At 46.7% G+C, this 17863-nt stretch overlaps 1 protein-coding gene across 2 annotated transcripts in view; it reads left to right on the top strand.

The window, feature by feature from the left end:
* CS (citrate synthase) overlaps window positions 1-11825 on the top strand; it is a 35136-nt gene extending 23311 nt beyond the window's left edge. For both annotated transcript variants that reach the window (XM_020785092.3, XM_020785101.3), the window contains exons 7-11: window positions 2414-2613; window positions 5144-5273; window positions 5396-5497; window positions 7233-7442; window positions 10359-11825. In XM_020785092.3, the coding sequence (XP_020640751.1) occupies window positions 2414-2613; window positions 5144-5273; window positions 5396-5497; window positions 7233-7442; window positions 10359-10529 (813 nt within the window). In that variant the 3' untranslated portion in view covers window positions 10530-11825. The remainder of the gene's footprint in view (window positions 1-2413; window positions 2614-5143; window positions 5274-5395; window positions 5498-7232; window positions 7443-10358) is intronic.
* The last annotated feature ends 6038 nt before the right edge of the window (window positions 11826-17863 follow it).

The raw sequence follows: 17863 nt of genomic DNA on the forward strand, positions 1-17863 counted from the left end.
GATATAGGAACTCTGTTGGAGATGTTGGTGTCTGTGTGTACTCTTTCATTACCTACTGAGCTGGAATGGGAAGTGCTCATTGTATCCCGAGGATGGGAGTCCCCATTGCTAGAAGCAGCTGGCCAAGGGCTTTGTGGGTGTGAGCATCCACTCACTGCCTGGTGCTCTCTCGTCTCCTGTGGTGGTGGTTTCATGTTGGGGTGAATCACACCGATTACTCAGCCAGTCTTATTCTGGCTGCAACCTGTGATTTTTCTTGTAGAATTCAGAATATTTTTGACAAAGGCCCATGACCTGGTTAATTACAATTTAGCCAGTATCTTTCACTTAGTTGTTGTTCCTTTCTGCCTTGTCTGCTGTTCCACTCGGCTCTGGGAATGTCACCTAAAGTGGTCTTTCGTTCCTTGCTTGAAAAGGCGGCCTTGTGTCCAGATCTGCAGGGGGCGAGGAAAGCTAGAGCAGTGGTTCTTAACCTTTGTTACTCGGATATTTTTGAACTGCAACTCCCAGAAACCCCAGTCAGGACAGCTGGTGGTGAAGGCTTCTGGGAGTTGCAGTCCAAAACTCCTGAGTAACCCAAGGTTAAGAACCAGTGAGCTAGAGCATCACTGAGAAAGTTAGGACGCTTTCAATCTAATCCTTGACCATTTAAAAATGTGCAGCTTCCCTTCAGAGGGGACAGTTGTCTGCCTCTGTCTTTTGTGTGTTGTTGCTCTGTTGTGTGTGTGTGTGTGTGTGTGTGTGTGTGTGTGTGTGGGAGGTAAAGGTCCCTCTTCATTGCACACTTTTCTTTTCAGTGAAACCCAGAGCATGATAAATCCCTTCCTTAGCCACTTCAGCCTCACTTGGAAAAAAAATATTTTTTAAAACATTTGATAATAGTAGGACAAAGATTTGCAAAGATAAACTCATAGATAATTTAAATTAGCATGGTGTAATGGTATATCACAGGGATGCCCAAACCCTGATTTCACCAGTGCATTCGATATTGCACAAATCGGAGGACATCCGCCTCAGAGGAGTGCTGCCAGTGCACTCTGCCTCTGTACGTGCTTGCGTTTCTCCTTGCCTTTTAAGTGCTATTAAGTGTGATTCTGAGGGCACAAATAAATGGAACTGTATTGGAGTGGAAGTGTCTGTTTTCCTTTTTTCTGTTCTCTCTCTCTCTCTCTTTTTAATGTGGGGATAGGAGTTCTCGACACAGGGCTACATTCAGGATTGTTTCTTCCCTGCTGTGGATATTAAAACAATAAGTCTTTCCTGTGCTGCATGAGTTCTCGGTGTGTGCAAAATTAGTCTTTTGTGTAGCAAAATTCCATTGCCACTGAGGAATGAGGAGAGACACACACACATACCCTCAGCCTCACTTGACCTCTGCCTAAACTACCTGTTGATCTCTGTCAGTTGAGAAGCTTTTCATCTTCCCTCTCTACGGTAAGCATGGTAAAATATTGCCTCTCTCTTCCACGGCTGCCTCTAAACCCCCACTATCGACGTCCTAGGGTTACGAACAGGCTGATGGCCCTCTGTTTTGGCCTGCCCGGCTTGCCTGGTTTGATCAGCCTTGCCGACTTCCTCAAGGGCTGCTGGTTTGAGAAACCCCCTGGCAACCCAAGCAGGGTGTCGCTTGCCAGACATGACTGCTGTAACTTACAGCTCCATGGGTGCGTGTGTGTGTGTGTGTGTGTGTGTGTGATTTTTGCACCAGTTCCATACACCATGGAAGTGAAGTGTGCCGAAACATTTTATAGGGAGACAAGGAAGGGTTGATGCAGCTGCCCAGACTAACTGCTCTGTGGTAATACTGTGCAAGAGTATGGACTCAGTCTGTGAGAGAAGAGGCGTGTGTGTGTGTGTGTGTGTGTGGGTGTCTTGTCAAAAGCGGTCCTTTTGAACGTTCCTTGTGGCTTTCTGAAGCCCTCAAAGCAACCTCCTTGTTTTATTTAAAAGCAGCAGCCTGAATCTGCTTGCTGGTCCCTGCTAAACTAGACTCATTGGTTCAGATGCTGACTGTTGGGTCCATCCTTCCATGAATCCAGTTGATTCGATGGGTCTGCTCTGTTGGCCCAGCAGTAGAAATCTGTGACGGGCAGATCTAGTGGCAGAAGTCGGTCCCTCTGACTATCGACACAGAAAGGGAAGTTCTTAGCACTGCTTCCTGTTTTGACTTCGGAGCCTGCAGGAGGTGCCAAGCTGTGGTGGAAGGTCGTCTCTCTCCCCCCCCCCCAATTATGAGAGAGCCAGCAGCTTGTCACGTTCCTCCTCCTCCTCCTCCCTCGTCACTCTTTCTGTGGACAGCCAGGCATCCTCTGGGAGCCAGTGGACAGGTGGTGTACCTGGAGATGGAAGTAGGGAGACCCTCATGAGTGATGCCTCACCTTCCTCTTGCCTTTCGCTCTCCTTTGTCTTACAGTTTATCTACGAGGACTCCATGGACTTGATTGCCAAGCTGCCCTGTATCGCTGCAAAGATCTACCGCAACCTGTACCGCGAGGGGAGTAGCATCGGCGCCATTGACCCTGCCTTAGACTGGGCGCACAACTTCACCAACATGCTGGGCTACACTGACCCCCAGTTCATTGAACTGATGAGACTCTACCTCACTATTCACAGGCAAGTCGCGTCGTGCATCTTGAAGCCCCCGAAGGGCTGCCACGTCTGCAGCTGTGGCGTTGCCGCCTTTGCGAACCGGACCCATGGAGGAAGAAGGGACTTGACCTGACAGGCCAGGCATGGGGGCAGCGCACGCCTCCGTGCCCTCAGGGGTTGGCTCGGAGGGCCCCCATGGGTGGCTTTGATGGTATCAACGCCTGTCTTGACTTAATGAGTAGGTGGAGGAAACGGAGCTCTTGCGCAGGTCATAAATTCAGCAGGCATAGAGAAAGTAGGGGCAGAGAGGGCTGAGGCTCCGTATCTCTGTCCGTGTCTTGCTCCTCCCGCAACCATGGAGCCATTTTTTTGGATATACTTTCTCTGGTTCCTTACTATAGAGGGGAAGGAAGCAGAAAGTGCCCTTGCCTGGTGGGTGTGGGTGTGGGTCTGCTTCATCTGCGCATGGGAACCTTTGTGTGAGCAAGTCCTTTTTCATCTCTGTACCTCACATCGGCTCTCCACCTTAGCAGAGCCCCGTCTCGACACCTTCTAGAATGGGTTCCCAACCTCGGGTAACCCCGAGTGTCTTGGACAGCATCTTCCAGAAGGCCTTCCCCGCACAGCACAGCGGTGACGTTGCTGCCCAAGAATACCTGGGTTACCCAAGGTTGGGAGCCCCTGTTCTAGAAGGATAGGCAAAGCCCCGTCCTCCGGCTGCTGATTGATTGATTGATTGAATTTATATCCCGCACTGTCTGGCAACCAGGCCACTCCGGGTGGCTAACAACCGTATCAGCAACAACATTAAAACACAATAAGAAATAAATTTATACATAACCAGATAGGGTAAATTAAAACAGATGGTAATGAAGGTGGTAAAAATGGAGTGATGTAGAGGATGGCAAAAAGGATGGTAAAAGAGAAGCTGAGATCTTAATATTCTGGGAAAGCCTGGTGGAAGAGCCAGGTCTTTGGTGCTGTTTTGATGCGTTGCGGAGCACTCAGCTGTGCTTTGCCTGTCACAGTAGAGTTACTGAGTGCAGGATGTTCTCTTTGAGACTCTCTGTCTCTCTCTCTCAAGTGGATTCCAGGTGGAACATGATTTGATACACACACACACACACACTTCTTATACGTTCCCTGCACCGCTTGTGTCGAGAGCTGACTCCACTAGGTGGAATGGGGCACGCAGGGTGGCTGTCAAAAGATGCATTGGACAATCTTTATTATTTTATTTTATTTGTTTATTTTAAACGTTTTTACTCCATCTTTCTCCTTAAAAAGGACCCAAGGTGGCACCCAGCAATGAAAGTCAATACTGTACTTAAAGTTGAAAACAATGATTATAGCCTTGGTGTGTGGGGGTTGTGGGAACGAGAGCGAGCGAGCGCTCTTTTGCCCGTAAGCCTAGAACTCAAGTAGTGAGTGTTGCCCAAAGGTTTTTGAGATGGGGAGAACACTCTTGAGGAGGCACCTCCGCTCATTTGTAAAGCCCTGGATTTCACCCCCACTGCATACTAGGCGAAAGGATCTTGAGCAGCAGAATCAAGCACGCCTCTTGCTCGAAACCCTGGCTGTGTTAAGCAAAAGCTTTCCTGCCAGGCTCCTTCCTGGGTTTGTATGGAGCTCCATCTAGTGGCCGTTAACGTCAACTCCATTTTTTTTCTGCCTGGAAGCTAATGGGTTGTAGCTGCTGCCCTCGGGCTGGTGCTGAAAATGTTCCTTTCGGCTTGCTTAGAGATGTCCCCAAGTGTTCAGTGTATTTTTTAAACATAAAACTATTGCTTGGTGCCTGTCTCATCTGAAACGAGACTTCAGTTCTGGCTAGTAAACTTACATCTGAAATATAACGTGAAATCTCTCAAGCAAAAGTGCCTCTTTGACAATGAAGGAGGGGGCCGTTCTGCCCATGTAGAACAAAATCTAGGGTTGCCATTGAGTATACATGGTTTCCCTCTCAGTTTACTTGTCATAGGATAATCTGTCTTTTTGAACATGTGTCTGCAGTTAATGTACAGAAGGACACTGTATCTGCCCTTTCACTTATGTGCAATCTAAAAAATATTTAATTTTTTTTTAATCCCAGAAATGTGTACTATATTTCTCTGATGTCACTATCAGAACTGGCCACTAGAGGGAGCCAGGGACTATGCTATGTGTAGTATTTGCTATTATCCACAGTTTTCAGCATTCGTAGGGGTGGGCTTGGAACCGATCCGCTGCAGATACAGGGGTCCTACTGTATTGCATTTCAGATGTACAGTTAGAAACAGTGTAGACTGGATCATGATGAGAGAGGGTGGGAAGGAGAACTGTTCAGTATTACTAGGGAACAGTGAATATAAAGTATGAAATATAACATTTGGGGCATGGAATTAATTAATTGGAAGTGCTTTTATATACATGGAGTAACACTCCCCTACCTTCCTGTTCAGGGGAAATGTTAATGGGTCTTAATTTATTAGTTATAATGCTCCAAATATATGCAGATCTTTGTTTCAGCCTATTGTATAGTGCAAATAGTGATTTGCCTCCTTTTCTCTTTCCATAGTGACCACGAGGGAGGGAATGTCAGTGCCCACACTTGCCATCTAGTGGGCAGTGCCCTCTCGGACCCTTACCTGTCTTTTGCTGCAGCCATGAATGGTCTGGCTGGCCCACTCCATGGTCTTGCGAATCAGGTAGGGAAGACAGCCTTCCCTGACCATGCCAGGGAACCTGGGGCTGCTTAAAGGGGTGTGTTTGAGGAGCGCCCTCTTTTTCTCGGCTATCAGCATTGGCAAATCTCCTGGGTTTCTTGCAGGAAGTGCTGGTATGGCTGACAAACTTGCAGAAGGAGCTGGGAGAGGACGTGTCTGACCAAAAACTGAGGGATTTCATCTGGAACACCTTGAACTCTGGCAGGGTAAGAGTTGCTGTCCTAGCCTCATGGGGCCACTGTGGAAAGTTGTCATTGCAAGAACACAGTGATTTGCTCTGCAGAGTTTGCCAAGTTTTATCAAGCAAATTCCCTTTGGAAATGGCGTGAGGTCATAGCCCAGTGATAGGTGGAGCACCTACTTTGATCAGGTTGTAGCTAATGAGAAAAGACTGTCTCTCTCTCTCTCTGCTGGAAAGCTACCACCCATCGGAGGAGACGGTATTTGCCTACCTGGTTGGAAACTGTGGCTTGGGGGGGTAAGACAGTTCTCTCTGTGCCTTGCAATGTTTTGGAACATTTGGCAGCCTGGAGACTGGGGGAGATGATGTGACTGGGAGGGCAGGAGAACGAGCTTTGCAAAAGAGCCTTGAACTTCCCAAGCTAGATCAATGATATTAGGATCCTAGACCACCAGTAGTGAATAGTTAGTTGGACTGTGTTACTTGGCCTGCGGTGTAGATGTTTGTATTTTTAGTGGGGACTTTTAGTGGGTGGGGAGTGTTGGGGGATTTTTTAGTGGGTGGGGAGTGTTTGGGGAATTTTATGTGTGTGCATGTGTCTGGTCTCTGGGTGTCTGTGAATTTCATTGTATGGGTATACTGTGTATATACTTACAATGACGATAAATAAATAAATCAGGGATGCATGTCAGCCAAACGAAAAATGTTTATACCAAGGTGCACCGTGTTCTGAGACAAATATTGACCCATATCCTACACAAACTATTAATCTGTGTACAATTTGCCATTCCTTTACCTAATCTCATTTGGTTTATAAAGCTGGAGAGGAGGAATATGGGGCACTGAAGCGGTGACATTATTGGAATTTTTGTTCCTGCATTTATCTGGAAGCATCAGATTGCATCCTCTTCTTCCCCCGTGACCACAGATTGCTCTCTCTCTCTCTCTCTCTCTCTGCTTGCAACTCCACATTCTTTCTTTGTTGCTCAGCCGTGGAACTTTGGTGTATGGCCTAGTCCTGATGCTGATTTTCCTGCCCTGTTTTGCTCCATGTGTAATAAGCCCCTTCTAGGGAACACTTTTGAGTCCCGTTATCAGAAAATAATATCCGTCCCTCTGTTTACCACCCTGGTTATGCGATGACAGGAGCAGCCAAAATTGATGAACAATTTGGGGCAGGAGAAGGACTCCCAGTTCTTATGCAACAATGCCTAGAAAGCGGAATCTGCAAATTAGCTGAAGAAAAGAGTTTGGTTACTGGTTAGTGGGGTGATGGTTCCCATTGGCATAGAAGTAGGAAACTGGAAGTTGGCAGCAGCGGCAGGAGGAGAAAACATGTTGCGCAATGCTCATTCAAGCTATGGAGCCACTGAGTTTTTGGGAGTTGGGGAATCAGCGCTGAGACCGTGGTCTGGATGAAGTGAAGCAGGAGATGGATTGGGTGGCAGAGAAGTCCAGAGATCACTGGATTTCAGAGGCAATTTGTTTACATTCATAGCAATGACCATTTTCGCTTCCTGAGCGTTAAGACTCTTCTGGGGGTTCCTGTCCAGTTCTTGTTACAAATATTGAAGAGAGTTAATGGGAAGAGTGTGTGTGTGTGTTTTGTGTTTATAAACCACAACTCAGCTCACCGGGCGGTGTTCAGACCTTCTGGCAAGGGACGGCTCTCAAAGGGCAGGGAGTGCTACCTCTGGCCCTGCCGGGCCCCCCACCAGCAGGTGCCATCATCAAGCCTCTCACCGGGCCTTGTGTTGCAGGTGGTTCCGGGCTATGGCCATGCCGTGCTAAGGAAGACGGACCCCCGCTACACCTGCCAGAGGGAGTTTGCCCTCAAGCACCTTCCCAAAGATCCCCTTTTCAAGCTGGTGGCCCAGCTGTACAAGATTGTCCCGAACGTGCTGCTGGAGCAAGGCAAGGCCAAGAACCCCTGGCCCAACGTGGATGCGCACAGTGGGGTCCTGCTCCAGGTGAGTGGCTGCTTGCCTTGCCCGCCTGGCGACCACATATAGAGGGGGAGGACCAGGAGTTCTGTACCACCTGAGTTAAGGCGGGTCCCGGGGCCTGGGTCTTGCAACCCTTTGGTTTCTTCCGGTAGTGCATGCACCTCGAAGCAGCCCATGGCAGCATTTCCCATGGGCTCCTTGAGTACAAGCCGGTAGTTCTAGGACTGTTTGGCTTCTGGGACTCACTGATTGTGAGTTAAAGGTCAGCATCCCAGAAGGGGAAAAACCAGCCCCCCTCATGGAGGAGGTTTGCTGCCAGTGTTGCTGTGCTGTTCGGCTTTTCTCTCTAGAGAGATCTTCTGCCTCGTTATCAGGGACCCAGCAGAGGAAGAGCAGCCGATGATGATGAGGTGGACTTTGCCTACCGCTGAGTGGGCTATGTGTACATTAGCCCTGGCTCTTCCTCCGTGAGCTTGCCATATCTGGCCACTCACTTGCTCCTCCGCTTACTGTTGGGGGTTTCCCCAATGTTGAAACTTAAATATTGGCTGAACGTTGTCAGTACATCCAGCATTCGATGCAGTTACGGGATTGGCCCAGCAAGGTGGAATCTGTGCCCTGGAGTGCTGGTGGTGGCCCTGGATTGATTTGAGCGCCAAGCTTCCTTTTCTTACTGTATTAAAAGCAACTTTGCCGAGCGCTGGTGTTTTCATGCCCCACCTGAAACGTCTTCCTTGACTGCCCCAGTGAGTACACAGCATGCTTGCCTTTCCTGAAAACGAACCATCTTGTCAAGTCCTAGAAATGTGGGGCTCAGCTACCTCTCCAGTGGCTTCTTGCAAGGACAGTTAAGCTTCTGCTCCTAGGAAACCCTGTTCTGCCTCAGTGTTTTCCTCAGCACCTGCCTTAGAAAGGGTGCCCAGCTTGTGGGCAGCGAAAGCCCCTGAGCTTTGCTTGGTGTTAATTGGCAGCAGATTTAGGTGTAGGGCCAGTGTTAATAATTGTCGGGGTCAATACTTTCTGAATCTGACTTCTCTCGGACCTGACTGTGTCTGCAAACCCTTCTAGCTGTGAGGGATGCTGAGCTTTAACTCTATGTATAATTTACCTGGGATTTTGAATATTATGCATCTGGTGACTGTAAGAACTGCTGGATAGCTCAGCGGTCTGGCCATAGTCCCTAAAATGTAGACCTTAGTACGTTTGTCAATCTCTAAGGTACCTCTTGTTTTGCCACAAGTTAAATGTGTCTGTCTTCTGAGGGGTGTCCAGCATTTCTCTCTAGCTGTGCCTTGTGGAGAAAAATTAGTTGTTAGGGGCTGCCTGTGTGAGAGGAAATTTGGCTCCCGTTTCCATCCAGTTGCTTGCGGGAGCTTTGAGTTAAGCCTCCACAGAACAGCAGCCTGAAAACAGCATCTGCAGAACCCAGAGCCTGTCGTGGTATGGATCACCCTCTGGCGGTTGCTCTCAAGCCCTGCAGGCACTCGTTTGAGGGTGAAGCTGAGCTTCTCCGACGACAGACCGGCTTTGTTTAGGAGCTGGAGGAGCATTTCAAATCTGAACGCAGACCAGACCAAACAATGAAGTGTGTCTGTCTCCCATATTGACTTGGAATCTTTCAGAGGCAGAGAAATTGACTGAAATCTACATCTTGCTTCTGTCTCCTGGGAATTGAACAATAGCGGAAATAGAATATAAATAAATAAAATGTAACCCTTCCACAGGATGTAGCTTATGTGTAAGAACCACATTTGGGGTTTTTCAGATATGGAGCCTTTTTGTTCAGGTCAGGTTTTTAAAATCTCCCCGTCTGTGGCACTTTGTTTTAACACTAATTAGAAAAAAATTATACTGGTGGTTTGGATTGAGGCTAGTCCCAATTTTTCTGGGAAGCCTAGGAGCAGGACATGAGGCACCACCATGCCTGTAAATCAGGAGTGGGTAGCGCCCCAACCACGAGATGATGCTGGACTGTAGTTCCCAGCACGGTCGATGATGATGGATGCTAGGAATTGTGGTCCAGCATCTTTTGGGCCATGCTTCTGCTATAGAGTGAACTTTCGCTTTTAGTGGGATTGGCTGGTTTTCCTGCTCCATCTTGCGTACAAAATGAATAGGGGTGGGATTTTCATACTTCAAGGACTTCAGTCTCCACAATTCACTTGAAAACCTCCCTTCTGGGCAGAATTCTGGGAGTTGGGAGAGCACAAGAAAGAGGCAGCCTTGCTCTACTGCCCCCTAGAGGCAGGAGGCCTCCCTCCCTCCTCCTCCTATCCTGGAAAAAGGTCCTGGGGAAACCTCTCCTTTGTTGGTTATTTGTATTTTCCTAGAATTCTGCCTGGGGGAGATTCCAGGTGAATTCTGTAGGTGAAAGTTCTTGAAGTGCACAAATGCTATCCCTACACCACCACCACCCCTAAGGGGAAAAAAATGCTCTTCATGGCGCACGTGATAACCTCAATACAATTCTACAATTTTCCCAAAATAAGGGAAAAAATGGAGAACTTTTTTGTGAGTCATGGCAAGTTACTTTTCTGTGGGGCTCCAAGGGAGCCTGTCTAGTATAACTGGGCTGTTGCCCAGTTATACTTAAATGTATTTCTATCATTACATCTGATCTGTTGATGGTAATAAAGTAAATAAAAGGACATTTCTATCATTTTCTTGATATAAATAGGGCTGGGGTGGGGGTGGGTTTATCTGTGGGCATGTTGACCTTTGGGATTGCAGTGGTCTTGATATGAAAGTGGGTTAATTTTGGCAAAAGAGGAGATGATCCCGAAGAGCGTGACTGTGGGTAAACGAAGCAGGGTGGATAGGGGAGGTGTGTTCTCCCAGAACACCTTTGGGGAAAGGGTCTTGCTTTCCTTTGCAGTCCTCTAACCACTAGCATTACTGCCCCCACCCTCTTATTTGTCTTTCTTTCTTTCCTCTCCACAGTACTATGGCATGAAGGAGATGAACTACTACACTGTGCTCTTTGGTGTGTCTCGAGCCCTTGGCGTCTTGGCGCAGGTCATCTGGAGCCGGGCGCTCGGCTTCCCACTGGAGCGACCGAAATCCATGAGCACGGATGGGCTGATGGTGCTTGTGGGCGCAAAGTCTGTTTAAAAAGCAAGGGATGTGGCAAGGATTTAGTGACAGAGGGAATAATAAGAGACAATACAATCTGTTGTGTTTGTTCAAAGGGCCTTGAAAAGATCCTTCCTGAGAGGCACTGACCATCGCATATTTTTTCAGGTTATTTATGGGATTAAATTCAGAAAAAGCTATATACTTAATTCCTCCACCCACCCGTTACCTTAAATTATCACTTAACGTTAGATCCTTGAATGTCAGGCCTAAGGCCCTTCTTCCCAACCTGAGCTGATGTCCCCAGGCTAGAGGCTGTGTTGCTTGCCAGCCCAGTTTCTTCTTCTTTTATTGCCTCCTTCCCCTCCCTTTTCCTTTTTTTGTTTTTTTTGGCAAGCCAGGAGCGGAGGGGACTTGCCCCTCTTATAATCATGTCATATCACGTACTTGCTTTGTATGGCCTTTCATTTCTAGGCAGGAGTGGTGTTCTTCTGCAGCCGAACAACACCCTTTCAGTGCTTCAGTTTGGGGGCAAGGAACAGAAGGTCTTGCCCCTCAGAAATCCCCCTTTATTTATATTCTTCTGTTACAGAGAAAGGGGAGATGTTAAAAGCTCTTAAAAGCTAAAACAGGCAGGGCTTCAGTTCCAGGACAGTTCACCTCTACCAAAGAAGGGGCAGCGATAGCATGCTTCTCTTCCCTAGACAGCCTCCATCATCCTTCCTTCTCCCTGATTTGAACAGAAGCACACTGACATCTTCCTCCTTATTTGAGGCGGTGCTTTGTTCCCTCAAGCAGTGAGCTGCTAGGAACATAGGTCTCCTTGTTCCTTCCTGGGAGGCCTCAGTGCAGGAGGAGGAACAGGATGGCTGAGGCAAATGGTTTTGTGATTTTTCCCTCTCCTCTTCCTCAACACTCTTTAAATTTTTTTTTGGGGGGGGGAGGAGTGAACCTCAATGTCAGTATTGTGGTATTGAAACATGAAAGGTGGTATTGGCAACATTGCCATCATGGCTGTTGTGATGATGATGATGATGCCATGTGGCCCTAAATTGGCTAGCTGCTGTTTGAGGAGCAGTGACAGGGAAGAACATGGCATCTGTGTCCTGGCATCCTTTCCTCTCTAGAAAGGACTTCATACACTCCTACCAATGTTTATTTTTTTTTCCTGTGTGTTCGTGTGAAATTTTCTGTCCTATAACCACATAAGAAAAGGAAAGAAACCCCCAATCTCAGTTCAAGGCACAGCGTAAACGGCTGTGTAAGCATCAGCATTCTGTTTGCAAAATTTCAGGTGGTTCTGTACAAACTGCAAAATAAATGTTTTTATTAACAGGTTGCTGCAATAAGAGTCTTTCTTTATGTTCCCTGCAGACCCTACAGGGTCCCCCCTCCCTGGCCAGGACTTTCCAGTAAAAGTGTGTGGATTTGTGTTTTTAGATTACAGCCCCCAGAAATTCCCCAGACAACATAACTATGGTTGCTTCAGGAATTGTGGTCAGAAAGTCAAATCTGCGCACGTCTGATTTCCAGCGGTTTGTAGATGCTTACACCTTATGGTCTTAACTACCTTATTGTGTTTGCTTATGATATTGCATGAAGATGTTTTTTGAATAGTAGTATCAGGACATCTACACAGTCAGAGATGCTGCTGTGCTCCCTAGAATGGACACAAGAGCCTGTGGTTTGATTGATCAAGAGGGAGGCATTGCCCCACTTAGCACTTCCTGCTGACACTCTTGTTGTGTGCCTTAAATTGCTGCTGTTGTGCCCTCCACTGCAGGAGAATGTCAGGTCTCTGCACACATCTTCACCTCTGTCCCTTTGCAGAGGACAAGTACTGGTTTATGCAGAGTATGAAGCAATTCCTCCTTCAAAGCATCATCACCTGATGCTGTGAGGGATTTGATTCTGCCAATGTGAGTTCTGTATGAAGGCCAATAGGCACACCAGTCAAACAGGTAATTTTGCCTTCCTCTACAAAGCAACTGTAAAGGTGAGAGCTTGAAGGCAGGGATTACTTGTGTGGTGCCAGAAAGGGGTGTGGGCAGGCCAGACTGTATGCGCAAAGGGCTGCCTAGTCATCCTACATATGTCTTAGGAAGAACAGTGTGCTTCTGGCATGATAAGTGTGTCTCATAAATGTTACTCAATGTCTCAGTGGTGAGCAATTCGTAGCAGGGTGAGAATCTGCACTCCTTCCTGGTTGACCAAGTGGAACCCTTCCTTTTGGCAATAAAGAGAGTAGGTCATGTGCTGAAGCAGTAATTAGCTGCCCTTTTGCTCTAGCCAAGGAGAAAACAGCAGAAAGTGACTTGAATACCTGAATTCAGTAGGTTTTACATACAGCCTGCTCTTTGTTTTATGACCTGGCCTTTTTCATAAGAGTCGAAATGACTGAGAGCAGCCCTTCCATTGTTGTTACCAACAGAGGAAGCTTGTCACTGGAAGCCATCATAGTTGGAGCCAGTGCTGGAAAGGAAGCATTGTGACTGGGCTACAGCAAGTTGCCCTGTTCTGAATCATGGTCAAAAGTGGGCAACCTCCAGCTGTCCTGTTGCTCATCCCTAGGTTTTGGAACAAAGGCTCACTGCTAAAAAAGACCAGTTACTGAAAAAGCCCCCCCCCCGCACCCTCTAGTGGCTAACATTTACAAAAAAATTGGGGTGAGGATCCTCAAAACATGGCAAAATAGTCATCATGCCAAATAGAGGGCACATTTTTGAACCACCTTTCATTTTTTGAAAAAAACATGCTTGCTAGCTCTTGTTTACTTATGCATTGTCTGCAATGATTGGTAGTCTTAAGCTTTCAAACAGGCATTACTGCCTGCCTGATCTGACTTCGGAGCATGTGCTCAGTTACTGACCTAGGCCCACTTTCGTTTATTCGTAGCCCGTTTTTTCACAGGCATAAAAGACAAAAAGTGAACTGGATAATCGACAGGTCCCGTGTGATCATGAATCCATATTTCTCAAGACACAATTAACTTAAGAGGTGTGCAGGAGCAGATTCTCTTTGCCGCAAGCCAGAATTTTGAAATCCAGGACCTAAGCCCAGCCGTGACCCCAGATGATCTTGGGTGAACCTCTTCCTTGGCCTTGAAGGGCATTGCACAGGCTGGAAAGAAACCAGCACCTGTTGTAGGCCGGCTGGCCTAAGCTCTCCTGGAATGATGTTCCCAGAAGGCTTCTATAAATAGCCACTTCCCTTGTGGTTGTGCCAAGAACTTGACAGCACGTGGCCTCGCTTCCCCGAACAACACTGCAATGTTAGTTTCACCTGAGAATAACATCAGAAGGTACACACAGAAAAAAGGGAGCATTATTCCTTTGAATACTTCTACTTCATGGGCACAGTTCTCTCAAGTTAACAGGCACCCCAGCCCTGCTCTTTCAGATTGGAAAGCATTTTAAAATGATCGTTTGACATGAAAGACTACGGTATATGTTTTATGAATTAGCTGTTTAGGTCTTGCTGTGAGTTCCTCCAAAATGTTTTGTGCAGAACTCTCCTGCTAGAGCCAGCTTTCGGTCTCAAGGATGCTGGGGTTTGATTAAACAGAAAGGAGTAACCTGGTCAGTCGGACAGCACAAGTCAAAATGCTTTGTGAACGGGCTGATGGCCTTTCTGTTTATATAAGCCCTATCAAACTGCAGTCTTAAGAAATTAGTGCCTCTTCAGGTTTCACTTTAAATTTTAGATTTGTTTGGGAAAGACACAGCAAATAATTGGAGTTGTGGTCTCTGGATTTTCCAAACCTGGGACTCAACTTGGATCCTAGTGTGAATCCCACGTAATTTTACTGCTACTTCTCTTTCTACATAAAAATGCTTAGTTTGTTCTTCTCCACACGGCTACCTACCTCCTCCACTGCAAAGCAGAGCACAACGTCATTCAGACAAGGTTTTCTGCTCACCTTGCACACTATACCATGTATAGTACATTACTTATGAGCTGACTGCAGTTGCCAAGGAGGATGTGTTACATTGTAGATGCAAGTAGGAGCCCAGGTATGATGATTAATAAATAACAACCACACGCCATTAAGTTGATTCCAATTTAAGGTGATCAGTGTTTTCTAGTTAGAGAGTACGCGGAAGTGGCTTGCCATTCCCTTCTTCTGTGGGCTCTGCAGCTTGCCCAGGGCTACATGGGCAGGCTTTTCTTTTGAGAGTTACCATGAACAATTGGAACTCCCAGCCTCTGGTTCTGCAGCCAGCTACTCAACTCATTGAACTATCTAGCCAAGTGTCTTGCCACCAAGTTCATGCTATCGTATGACAGCTGCTTCAAGGCAACACAACATTCAGACATGGTTTACCATTCCCTTCTTCTGGGGGCACTCTGGGACTGTAGCTTGCCCGAGGCTACACAGGCTGGCTCTTCTCCTGGGAGGCACAATGGTGTGTTGAATTCCCAACTTCTGGCTCTGCAGATAGATCAGCTATTTCACTGAGCTCTCTAGCCAGCTAACAAATACTCATTGTATAAAAAAAATTCAGCTGTGCACACGTATTCCAAATGAAGGTAGAAAGTGCTTTACTGTCCTCACTGTATGTATAATGAAGACTCTCAGGCATTTCCCCAGTGCCTATGAAGCCCATGCACCCCACAGTTGTGGTCCACAGTGTATTTCCAGCCTCACTGCTGATCATCGAAAGAAAAGTTAGTCACCCCATACCCTTTTGCAAACAGTTTTTTTAATTGGTCTACAAAATGCTCTTGGGATTGGTTTGGTGTTTGAACATTCTCATACAGATTTTTTTTTTCAATTACCAGCTAAAATTCACAGTTAAAGGAAAAGGGGGGTGGAATTAAAAATTTCCTTCTATGGCGCATGATAATCATCTAGTCTTCTAACTTTGCTCTGGAATCATCTCCTTTTTTACAAGCTGAGGTAGCACATCCCAGGCGAAGAAGCATGAGGGCATGAGGGTCAAAAGGCCGATACATACATGCACACATAGGCTAAAAGCAGAAGGCACTACAACATTCCCCAAAGCTCTGTTGTGCCCATGGTGACTGACAAGACCAGATGTTTTATGCCTCATTCAATAATAGGTTTGGGGGGGGGATATTAACAATCAACTGCCATTTAAAGCAGTTGTCCTCAAAACTTTATCCCTCCCAGTGTTTTGGACTTCAACTCACAGGTCAGATTTGGGGAACTGAAATCCAAAACATCTGGAAGGACAAAGGAGAGGATGAAAGATACTCAGCACAAGGAAATAAACAAAGCACCTCTAACTCTACATGTAGAGAGGCCATTCCAAAGATCCAGCAAAGTCCCACCGAGGCAGATCTCATCTGAACATATGGCTGTGCAAGGCTTGACAGGGACTTGAAACTTACAAGGTAAGGTTTTAAAGGGAGCCCTTAAACTGGGCACATAAGACTCTATGCCCGTGTCAGTTATGGGTTCTACTGCAACTGAAGCTAGGCCTTATGTTTCCACTGCTTAGGGGAACATAAGCGCAGCTAAGATCAGCACCATGAATGGTTTTTAAACTTAAGAGTTCTCTATTAAATTATAGTAATCTGGATCCTTCAGTCACAAATTGTATTTTCTGTAGCCTCCAAAACTTAAAACAGGTTTGAGTGTGAGCTACCGAAAGCACAATCCAAGACTGAAGGTTCATTTCCTATAATCCACAGTAACAGCAGAGCTAGTAAGTTGTCTTTTGGTCTGCTGTACAATCTCAACGAAGCTAAGTTATTCTTCCTTCTGAGAGCCAGAATTTCCTGTGTAATACTGGAGAGAGGCTGGAATTTGTCCTTTCCTGTCAAATCACTGCCTACAAGCCAGACCCTTTTTGATAATGGGTGTCCCTTGAAAGCAGTCACCAGACCTAAAAGGAGCACTCTGCTTTCCATTTAAAGAAGCAAGTTGGTTGCAGCAGCTGTAGTAGAGTGCTCAACTATAGGGAATGGCAGGGTCAGGAAGCAAGAAACAGAAAAGAGTTCTTAAATAAATGGCTTGGAAATGGAAGAATAACCAGCAATCTTTCAGGGCAATTTTCTGTCCCAAAGGAGTCTACAGTGATCAGCATTGTCTGTACTGAAAGTCATTTTGGGCCCTGGAGCAACCAATTTTGCAGAGTGCAGCTGGGTGCAGTGTGAGAAACAGCCGAGATATGAAGCTCCAGGGTGCGGAGGAGCTGCTGTCTATGATCACTCAGAAAAGGGGGGGAAAAGACTGAGTCCTTTTTTTTTGCCAGGAGAAGCACAATTCTGGAACTGTGCATAACTCACTCTGCAGTTTTTCTTTTCTTTTTACATACTTCTTTCAGTGTCACAGCCAAGTGTACAACACTGAAGTGCGCGATTCCCCACTGCTAACAAGAGACACCCTGATGGCTTCTGAAATGGTTCACCTAAGCATTTCTATGTAACCCACAGTAACTAGAAACTTTTTTTAAAGAGGGAAGAAGCTGAGGTTTCCCAGAAACTGAACTCTGCACTGGTATGGTATTGCTTTGAGCATTCTTGGGGAAGACCAGGATGCCAGTACACCTCTCGCCTGGCCACAAGGGAAAGACTCTACTGCAGACAAAAGTCCTTACAAGCAACCCTACACCCTGGGTGCTCAAAAACTTCTCTTACATTCCCCCGACTCTGGCACCGAGCTGGTAAATTCACCTCAAGGACACAACCAGAAGCATATCTGAAGTAAATCTAATCGGGTTCAATGGAACTGGCTCCTGAGCAAGTATGAAGGAAGACTGCAACCGTCCTTGGTTAGGTCAGCAGACATCAGAGACAGAAGACGTGTTCCCAAACTATAAGAGAGGGGAAGAGCCTGCATCCTTCAAGCTATTAGAGAAAACAGACACTTGCTTCTGGTACTACAACAGTAGAACCAAAATCTGCTCGTGTTGTGTGGGTAACGTACTTTAGTCTACCAACTTTTAAAATGCTTCTTTCATTTCTCTTTGTAGCTGCTCTGAGAGAGGGTGCCTTGATCCCAAAGGGCCTACAATGGTCAGGCTTGAAGCTGGGGCTCCCTCCCCAGGCCTACTCAAATTCTCCTTCCATGTAAAAGAGCCTTCTATAAACATATGGGTTATGACTCATGTTTGTTTCATGTTTTGCAGGAATGGTGGGAAGGAAGGGACCCAGAACTGGCTCAGTTGTCACACAGTGAGGTGCTATCAATGGGTCATTTCCCCCCCACACACATGGATGGGGAAAACTGTGTGTCTCTGCCAATCCCAGCCACACCACATTGTCTACTACACAAGGTAGGCATGATGAGATTTTCAGAATTTGTGGACTACAGCCCTCAAAATCTGCACGAATCCCCTAGCCAAACTTTTTGGGGCTTTTATTGTGAAACCAAATTCCCGACAGGTGTTTCAAAGTTGTATCCA

This window comes from Pogona vitticeps, chromosome 2, assembly GCF_051106095.1.
Source record: "Pogona vitticeps strain Pit_001003342236 chromosome 2, PviZW2.1, whole genome shotgun sequence".
Taxonomy (NCBI): domain Eukaryota; kingdom Metazoa; phylum Chordata; class Lepidosauria; order Squamata; family Agamidae; genus Pogona; species Pogona vitticeps.